This window comes from Thunnus thynnus, chromosome 20 (assembly GCF_963924715.1).
Source record: "Thunnus thynnus chromosome 20, fThuThy2.1, whole genome shotgun sequence".
Lineage (NCBI taxonomy): Eukaryota > Metazoa > Chordata > Actinopteri > Scombriformes > Scombridae > Thunnus > Thunnus thynnus.
The window spans coordinates 8,008,042-8,018,739 of record NC_089536.1 but is presented as its reverse complement, the minus strand read 5'-3'; the positions used below and the strand labels follow the sequence as shown (position 1 = coordinate 8,018,739).

The window sequence follows — 10,698 nt, the reverse complement described above, 5'->3', positions numbered from 1 at the left end:
CTGTGGTGTGACCATACAGGAAGGTTGCCAGGTTGACATGGAAAGCGTTGGGGGGCGGAAGTTAAAACACTACACGCTGGAGAGGCAACAGACGAGGACTTATTGTCACTAGGTGGGAATGTTTAGAAAACAACTTCTGACCTCCACCTCCTGTCTATTCTTACATGATAAGCTGAAGGTCAATGGTGAAAAGTGAAGGATGTGTCAAGACCTTAGGAAGTGTGTGTGCAGCGCTGGAGTGGGTGTGTGTTGCTCTATACGGCAATAAACAACAGAATTGTTGACATGTTAATGAAGGCCTTATGGTCTTCTTCATCAATAAGTACAGTCATTCCTGGGTGGTGATAAGTTTTTTAACGTTACAGCTAACACACTGGATGTTGACTGTTTGTTTTGGAGGTGGGATGTATTTTTCACCGTGAGTTCCTCACTAAGGTTGCAAAGCATCGATCTCTAGTTGATGGTGTCTGGCAGCTTACTTAGAGATGCAAACTCTTCGTGTTTATATTTGGCAGCCTTTATAATGTCTGTAGATTGGTACTGAGGAGTTTGCAGGTGTTAGGCATGCATTAAAAAAGTATTCTACTGTGAACCTTAAAATTACTTGCTATATGCTGCTTTGTGTCTGCCGTTGCCATATTTGGAGGGGTGATTCAAATTGATTTGTGGTTTTGAAGACATCACATATTCAAATGTCAGACAAAGTGTGTGTCTTCCAGTATTTACATTACGAGGAAGGCTGCAACGATGTGGACATAAATAAAAGAATTAAAATGTGTACATGTCCGAGCCAGAAGTCCTTTCTCACTTCCTGATCAATGATATCCAAGTGTCTGTGTCCTGTCAACTGATATCACCGACTGGAGGTTCCTTGCATCATTTAATTTGTCTCTTTTGTCCAAATGTGAACATTCGCCACATGTCTCATCCTAGCCAAAATGAGAACGGGACCAAACACCTCCGCCAAACCACATGACATAAGTTATAGAAATTGTAATACTTTCCTTTTCCCGCTTTGGTCACCTGTCATGGTAAATGGCTATGATACCACATATGGGAGGGGAAATATTTCTTACATACTGTACATTTCTGGCCAACATTTAAGTAAAAGCTGATATTTATTGAGGTTTTCATTCCTATGAGCATGTCAGCCTTCAGTTCAGTGTCACTGTGCTCTAAGTGGAGTGGACAGCATGCTTGCTCCCTCAGACATTTCTACTATGCAGTAATTCACAACATACTGTCATGGGCCACAAGGCAGGAGTATATATAGGCCCCTCTAACATTTCCCTCACGTTCTGAAACCAGTGGGGAGATGGACTAGGAAGCACTTTTCCAGAGGACGCTCACAGCTCTATCCAGGGGAGGAATTTCATACGAGGCATGGCTTTTCATGCTTTTCTGGGGCGTATTTATAGCGGCTGAGGTCAGGGCGGCAGAGGCATGCGGGATGGCCTTCTTCAACCTAGCCATGTTAAGTGATGCTGAGGCCACAGGGGTGGAGCAATGGCATATCATTCCATTCTAAATCTAAACCTCCGTGTTTATAACAATAGTAGCCTGACCACGAGCCGCAAAATAGTGAGCAGAGCACGGCCTCTTTGAAGCCACCACCAAACCCTGCCCTTTAAAATACTGGACACAGGGAGGTTTCAGGGCAAGAAACATAAACCTGCAAGCCCATCACACAGCCATTGTTACAGTAATATACTTTTAGCAATAACAAAGTAATATAACGCTTTACTAATAGGATTTCGGTAATATTATTACAGTTCAGACAGTGTCTGGAAGTCGCCAGTTTCCCACTCACAGTGAATAAATCCTCACATTTAACATTTTCTGCTAATTGCTAACTGTTGTCTTATTCGACCTTCTGTTGACCAGAAACTTCAAGTTTACATCAACTACATCAACACTTGTGGTCAGAGATGAGCATAATTCTTCAAGATAAAAGCACCGGTGATTCCGTTATGATTCCTTTTATTATACCGTATTTAGATAATTTATAAAGATGTTGCACACGCATATCGCCCACCATTGGATTTATAATGAACTGCAATAAACTTGAGCCTCTGTGCTTCTGTTGACTACCCGCTATGAAACATCATTACCCTCTTCCATTTTACAATGCCTAGCTATACTTCTGCGGTTATTTTGGAGAAAGTAACACAAAAGTAGTGTAATAGGTACCGCGCTACTTTACACAAAGTACAAGGTCTGCTATTACAAGTGGATAGAACAGATACTGTATGTATACATTCAGAACTACAGCCTGACTGATATATCCACATATTGTCCACTAATATTGGCCTTTAAGGATATGTTAGTATCAATGTAAATTATAGTAGATATTCAAGTTAACATTTACAGATTGCAGTTTTACATATTTTTGAACCATATTTTTCCTACTGTATATTTTCATATTTTTCATAGATATTAAAAATAGTTTTATACAGTTAAGTCAATTTTATTTATATAGTGCCAAATCACAACAGAAGTTATCTCAGGGCACTTTTCAAGGCTGTACTTTTTAATTTACAAGGACCCAACATTTGCCCATGAGCAAGCATGTGGTGACAGAGGCAAGAAAAAACTCTCCTTTAACGGGAAGAAACCTCAAGCAGAACTGGGCTCTAGGTGGGCGGTCATCTCCCTCGACTGGTCGGACAGTAAGTTTACAGTTCAAAACTTCCTATCACCTTATATTTACTGTTAGTGTCATATACTGTTAAATCTTCCTCAGTACATATCGAATTTTATAACTAATGTATAATACGAAATGGCTTCAGCCTACACGCATTTGGTCATTGCTATAATCTTATTTTGACATAGATTCATTATTTTACAGCACTTGGATATATTTCAGATTTTTTTTTTCCCAATGTCTTATGTACTATTCTTTTTTGGGGGGGTATAAAGTAAAATTGGCCTATAGTGTTAATGCTATTTAGCCTCTTTTTTTTGCTCTCAAATATTGGCTTCATTAATCCCACAGTGTTCAGGTTTTAGAACACAAATGAGCATCAAGATGTCATCAACACCAAAAAATTGCATTAAACTTGATTTGTATACATAGCAGGATTGTTTTTATTTATTTTTATTTTTTTGTTGGATCAGTAACACATGAAATATTTTCAACTATCTATGTAAATACATCTGAAATACCCCACTGAATGTAGACTGGGCCTATAAGTGAAATATGCAGTAATACAGGACATTAACTTGTAATAGTTTAGATAGTTTTCTTCCAGCTCTGGTGGCAAAACCTGTAGAAAACTTATTAAAGATTTGAAGGTAATAGCTTAACTAATCTAACTAAAACATTGCTGCTGCTGCATCTGCAAGGAAAGACCTGCATCATGCAAAGGTAACTGGTACTCCAGTTGTGCTGTAAGCAGCATGAACATAAAACACCCCACTACACTTCACAGACATGAGGTTCGATGAACAATCAATGAGGAATGATTTACTTCTGTGTATGTGAGGCTGAAAGAAAGGCTCCAAAATATTGACAAGACATGATTAAGACATTATATAATGAACATGTAAGCGGCAACCAATTTGAACTTTAGAAAGATTAAATGATGAAACCCATCAAGTCAAAGTTGTGTAGTAAAGATAGGCCACCTGAGTTACTCTTGGCTACAGCTTTGCTAGCCTGTGTAGTGGAAAACAGGCTATCATCTATCCAGCCCTACCCCTTCAGAACAGATTAGTGTAAATGATCCTCATTTGCAATGGTAGGTAATACAACACAGATTATTATTCTGTGCTACAGGGGTTTGTGTGGACTCTTCCTGTGGCATGAATCATTAAACAGGTGACTGTAATCCATACAGACAGCTAGGTTCTCAGGGTGAGGGTGAGGTATCTGATGCTGCCTGGAGACCAACTGAACCGCTCTGCTTCGAAGACAAAGCTCAGATTGCTCACCATCTAATAAGAAATAAAACAATAAAGGACCTGAGTACAAATAGAGTTATTTTGTAATGATGGAAGATGAACCCTAATGTGTTTGTCATCAGAAGTTTAAATTTTACATTTCAAGTCTATTTGGCATTTAATAAAGTGCAAGTCTTTTAGAATCAATTGATGAAAGATACTTCTAATCACTTTTAAGGCCCTGTCTGGTTTGGCACCTCCGTATATCTCTGAGCTGCTCTCCCATTATGACCAAACATGCTGCCTGAGATCCTCAGGCAAAACTCTGTTATCCATTACAAAGTCACAGCTAAAAACTAAAGCTGACTGTGCATTTGCTGTTAGAGCCCCCAGACTTTGAAGCGTCCTGCCTGAGGAGATCAGTGCCATGTTTTTAAATCATTCCTCAAAACACACTTGTATAAAACTGCTTTTAATTCTTGATTCTGATGATTTTATTTCTGTTTTTATCTTGGTTTTTACTTTTTTTTTTTTTTACCTTTAGTCTGTTTGTTTTTATTGTTTTTACATTCATATATGTAATTACCCCTGAAATACTTGCTTTGTTAACTGGCATTGTGTCTTTTTACCCTATGACTTTCATCACTTTACTCTATTTTCTGTATGTACAGCACTTTGTAACTCTGTTTTTGAAAAGTGCTATATAAATAAAGTTATTATTATTACTATTAAGTTATTGCCAAGAAGGGCAGAGGTGCAGAGCAACATCAAGTCCATGGTGTTTATATAGACAAATTCACAGGATCTATAGGGGATCATAGTACCAGAGATTTGTAACACAGAAAATTTCAGTGTGTGTCTTGTCCTCACTGTATTTTAGCCCTGTGCCTCAAATGTGTCATTACATGTATCATTTTGAGGGGAAAAGTAGAGTGGGCTTATTTGGACTTGCTATGAACCAACAATACCTCCAGCCAAACAGAAAGAACAAGACAAATTACAAAAAACAATCCCTGTATAACAAAGTAAAAACACCTGCTCACCATTAATCTGAAAATCCCATGCAGTGTGCTGCAGTAACCCATGGCAACCGCCTTTGTGTCAACAGAAATCTTGGACAGGCCAGCTCCTGTAGAGTGTGCATTTCCATTGGCCGGCTGAATGAATGACTTGCAAACTTGTCTATCTATTATGCATGTCAGTTTACCTTTAGTGTGTTCTTGAGCTCATTTCAGGTAAGCACAGCAGAGAGGGAGCCTGCCTGCATCGAGACGCCGCCTGAATATCCAGGAAAAACCTCTCTTCCTCTTGGTAAGCCTTTCTTTTTCTGTTATGATACTTTTTTCTGACTTTAATTGTGTTTCTGTTAACTCTAATGAGCTACATAACAAATGTTCATAATTTCTAAAAATATACTGATGTTATGTATCAAGGTTAAGTTATCATCACTCTGATAAATTTTATTCATCTGAATGTCTTCAAATTCTTGTATGTGTAAAAGTAATGCATTTTTTAAATGTAGAAAAAACTGAAAGTTGTGAAAAGTTATTTTATGCACTTGACTCAGAAAACCAGAAGCACCCTGAGGGAGGTTAAATATGGAGCTCATTGGATCCACTCTCACAGCCACATACGCTCGGCCAAAAACCAGCCACTTCCTCCCTGCCATCTCCACCATGGCATCCAGCTATCGCAACACCCAGCCTGTCTTAGCGATGAATCCCAGTGCCAACCAGTGGAGGACCAACAGCTACTACAAGAGCAGCAGCGCTATCCCAACCCCCTCTTCCATACAGCGAGAGAATTTAGATCTGGTTCGAGCCAAGACCATGTTCTACCCATCCAACAGGAGCGCGCTGACCACCCGCTACACTCCTGATGACTGGTACAAGTCCAACCAAAACAACTACAGAGAGTCTGAGTCATCCCGGAAGAGTGCAGAGAGACTGAGAAGAGACACCATGCGGCTGATGCAGGACAGGGAGCAGCTGACCAGACGAACCCAGGAGAATACCAGCAAGAACATTGGCGAGCGGCTCAATGACATCGTCTTCTGGAGGTCTGAGCTGAGCCATGAGATTGACAACATGGTGACAGAGATAGCAGCCCTCACTGAGGTCAAGAGGAGGCTGGAGAGAGCCTTGGCAGAGACCGAGGGGCCCCTTCAGGTGAGGGTGGAAGGAATATACTTCAGTGAGTGTGTGTTACCTTGAATCTTTCCTCTTTGGTTAGTATTATCAGAAATTTTAGTTATTTTACTGGAAGATTTTGCAGAGAATATTTACATTTCTACAAGGACATATTGCATTTGTCTTGAAATCATTAAGTGCACTCACTTTATCATTCATGCATATCATGTCTCAGGATGTGTCACAGTATCTGTGGTGAAACAGTTTTGACTAGGGTGGCCGCTTTGGTTGTAGCAACAGTCTCTGGTCCCTCACAACACTTTAAAATGCAGCCATGCTCTTATTGGGTCAAACTCTTAATGAGGTCACATTAGTAAGCTGTTACAGCACCACTGGTCATTTGTGTGAGTTAACTTGATCTGGCTGGAGATCTAATGACACGGACACCTTTCTAGATCATGTGGCAGGAGGGTTTCTTGGGGACTTCTACAGGTATCTGAAACTGGAGAATGCAGGTGAACCATCGCATTATATATGCAAACCTATCGCCAAACAACAACCTGGATATTGGAGTCAATATTCCGCAAAATTTCAAAAAAAGGTTTAAAAAATCTCAACCTCTGCAATATCTACATTTGGCAGTTAAGGTTAGGAAAAGATTGTAGCTGTGGCAAATTAACTATGGTTAAAGAAGGGTTATGGTTAGGCAACTAAAACACTTGTTAGGTAAGGAAAAAATTGTGGTTATGGTTAATTAAAAAAAGAAAATTTCGAGTCTATAACAGTAAGCAAAGTCTGATCTCCTGCTACATGCTCCTGCTACATTTTCCCCATCACCACATAATGAGAACATTACTTCCTGCATTAGCACTGAACATTAGCATTGGATGTAAATCATGAGTCAAAGAACCGTCCAATATGAACATAATTCCTCACCTATGAGAATGTCGTAACTACAGAAATACTGGATATTGAGTGACTTCTAATTATGCTTTTGATACAACCTTCTTAACTTGCTGTAGTCATGATCACTCTGTCAATAGGTGTCTCAAGAGTGTTTGTACCACAGAGAGAAGCGGATGTCCATCGATCTGGTACATGACGATGTAGAGAAAGACCTCATAAAGGTAAAAACGAAGTATGTGTCAAAGTGTATGCATGTGTGACATCTGATAACAACCTGATCAACTAAATAAGCAGGTTGTATCTCTTGTATTTACCTGTGCCACAACAAGGAAGTGGAAGCCATAAAGTCATGTCAGGAAAGGATGAGGCGACATCTGGACAGAGCCATCGCTCAACTGGCGTGAGTGTGGAAAATCAATGAATGAGCTATTACTAAATGCAGGATTGTATTTGATAATTTTTTCTAAAAGTACAGTATGAAGTTTGACATGTATTTTGATATATTTATCTCCTTGTTTCCGTGTTGTTTCTTTGGGGGTCCTTAGGTCAAACCGAGCAGCCCAGCATGAATTGGAAAGAGACATGAGTGATAAAGTGACAGCTCAGAGGATAGATGACAGGTGTCATCGTCTGCGGAACACATCTGATGGTATCGGCTACTGTAGAGGGATTGATAGATTAGACCCTTCGTGAGTATAGCTTTGAGTGATCAAATACAAAATGTTTCATATCATCTTGTTACATCACATATTTTTCACATTTTCACACCAGCTTGGAGTACTGGATGGTGTTCAGATAAATTGTCATGAATCAATCACAGAAAAGATAGTCAGTCTTTAAGTGTCACATTGGTTATCTGCTGCCCAATTATCATAAACAAGACCTATCAGGTTCTCAAAATAGGTTTAAACCATACCATAAAAAGTATCTGAAAACGTTCCACCCAATACTTCTCCATATACAGCATGTTTAAAGACAGTGGGAGTATCAACTTCCAGAAAAGTATGTCATTCTTTTCCTTCTGTCAGACTCTCTCTGCCGGACTCGTGGTCCAAGTTCACAGACGACAACATCTTGCACTCCCAGAGCGAACGAGCCTCCTCCCACAAGCTCAGGGATGAGATAGAAATCCTGCTGAGCACCACGTCCAATGAGATGTGGAACCAGTTTAACAACGTCAATGTCGCCTTCACCAACCGCATATCTGAAATTGCTGACGCTAAGAACAGCCTGCAGACCCACCTGGCAAAGGTCACCATTGTATTTACATTTTGTGTCACAAGATCATAATTTCCTATTTTGTCTTGGTTACATAAACTGTGTGAATTGGTATCTAATTTTAATTTTAGTTTTTCTACTTTTTTTGTTTAAATATCACAGCTCTGTCCTGATCTGATTATGTTTTATGAAACTAAAAAAAAAAAAAACTGAAAGTAAAAATGAAAAAGTAGGTTCAAGAAGGCAATCACATGGGTCTACTTAAAGCAAAAAGACAAAATCCATTTACTCTCTCACATCAGTGGGTAACTAAATTTGCCATTTATAAGGAAGAGATCATGTGTTTGTCCCATTCTCTTTTCTTTTCTACACACACCACAAACATTTGGTGTGCTTTGGTGCTATATTAAGTATCATCTGTAAAAATTGTGTACATTGCAGGGATTTCAGATAAGATAAATCTTTGTTGTCTGCTACATGGCTTGCGGTGAAATGTTTTGCATATTTACTGTAAAACATTCCTGTCAAAAGAGGGGAATGGTTATAGATGTCTCTTTCATTGCTTGTGCTGTATTCTACACTGGATCTCATTGTTCTCGGGTTAATTGCCAGGGGTTACACTCTGAATCTATATCAGCAGCTGGATGGGCTTAAACACTGACAGCAGCCGTGATACAAGGCACACAGTTCTTAATAAACCTCAGTCACTGTCAGTTGTAAGAAGTAGTGCATCGCTGGAATTAAATTACATCAAATGGGTTTGGACAAGGCAGTCCTGTACAGCTCTGTGTTCAACTGATATGAAGCTTGCAGTTTGCAGCTTTTAAACTTGTTCTCTGCCTCTTCCATAGATACTCTCACCTCTTTTTCCTGCTCTTTTCAATCACTCCTCCTTTACCTTAATTGCCACATGTGCTGACCAGCCATTTTCATGAATGAGACACCCATGCTGTTATTGCCATAATTTAACATTTCATAGATTTTTGGTCATTTTACTCTGTATCCTACTTCTCTCCTCACCCAGACTCTGCAAGAGATCTTCCAGACTGAGATGCTGATTGAGTCTCTGAAGAAGGCCCTGAGAGACAAAGAGTCCCCACTGAAAGTGGCCCAAACCAGGCTGGAGGAGAGAACCCGCAGACCCAACGTTGAGCTCTGCAGGGACAACCCACACCACAGGTAGCTACAGAACTAGTATTGCTTTGCCAATGGGCAGTTTACATTTGTTAGTGTCGTTTCACAGATGGCATGTAAATACATGCTTTCTACACATTTCCCTAAAATCTATCAAGCTCAGTAAGATTGTTGAAAGTTGAAGATTAGAGGGAAAAACTCAAAGGTTCTATGACAGCATCACTGTATAGCTTAGAAGTGTTCATTTAAATGGAATTAAAATATGGATTTAAATGCTTTTGTATGTTTGGTCATTTGTTTTGCGCGTGCTAAAATGAACTTGTAGTTATGAGCAACAAAACCAGGATTTCAGAAACTGAAATCATTCATTTTAAATTCAGTAGCTTGTTAAATAAAATTTCCAAGAAATGAAGTACTACAATGACAAATAAACCATTAATTAGCTACAGATTGTACAATTGCATCATCATTAAGTTGGCTAACTATAGTGGCTACTTCCTCATTGATAAACTGCAATTTACCTAAATTAATTTGACATTAAGACATTTTTAAAATACACAGTATATGGTAAAAGGTTTAATAGGTCAATATGTTTAATATTAGCCAAATTAAACCTGCTGTAGGATTTCAAATGTCTTTACTTTGGCAACATTCAGTGGTAATATTAAGAGTGACACTGTGGCAAGCAGCAATGTACTTTCCTACTAGCCCACACTGATTGCACCGATTATCAGAGGGATTATTTAATTTATCTACAAATAATCTAATACCATCAGGACAATTAAAAATATGCTTTAATCACAAACAATTCTACAAATAGTAACATTTTAGCCCATCTCTGTTTCCAATATTACACAAACTTTAATACTATTATAGAAGGAAATGTTTTATAGTTTGTAGCTCCTAATGTCACCCAATTGCATGTTTACTTGGTAGAGAAAGTTTTCTTTAAGCTTCTCTTTGTCCTTCCTTGTTAAGGCTTGTGAGTGAGGTGAGAGAGATCGAGGACACCATTCATAAGCTTCAGGAGAGGCTGATGGAGGCCGAGAACACTCTGCAGACCCTGGTCAAGACCAAAGTGACCCTGGAGCATGACCTGTCCATCAAGGCCAACTCACTCTTCCTGGACCAGGAGAAGTGCATGAGCATGCGCAAGAGCTTTCCCAGTATGCCCCGTCTGGTGGGCTACACCTAAATCAAGTATTTTTAAAAAAATGACTTGTAATAGACACAATTAACTGTTAATGTTTTAATGGTTTTGGGGTGATTTAGAGGGTGGTTTGGGTGATTTGACTGTAAACAAAATGAATTAACTTTAAAGGCACTGATGTCAAATTCTGATTGTAAAGAATGGTCTTGCGTAGTTTTGAGTATTGTTCCTGTAACATACTTGCAACATGTACAAAAATAAAAAAAAAGGTATAATGTA

General features: G+C 39.1%; 1 protein-coding gene across 1 annotated transcript; it reads left to right on the top strand.

Moving 5' to 3' along the window:
- Positions 1-5,454: 5,454 nt before the first annotated feature.
- tekt3 (tektin 3) lies at positions 5,455-10,698 on the top strand. Its single transcript, XM_067576026.1, has 7 exons — positions 5,455-6,050; positions 7,055-7,138; positions 7,247-7,317; positions 7,463-7,606; positions 7,946-8,168; positions 9,160-9,314; positions 10,248-10,698. The coding sequence occupies exons 1-7, from the start codon at positions 5,481-5,483 to the stop codon at positions 10,462-10,464; spliced, it is 1,464 nt and encodes a 487-aa protein (XP_067432127.1). The 5' UTR covers positions 5,455-5,480; the 3' UTR covers positions 10,465-10,698.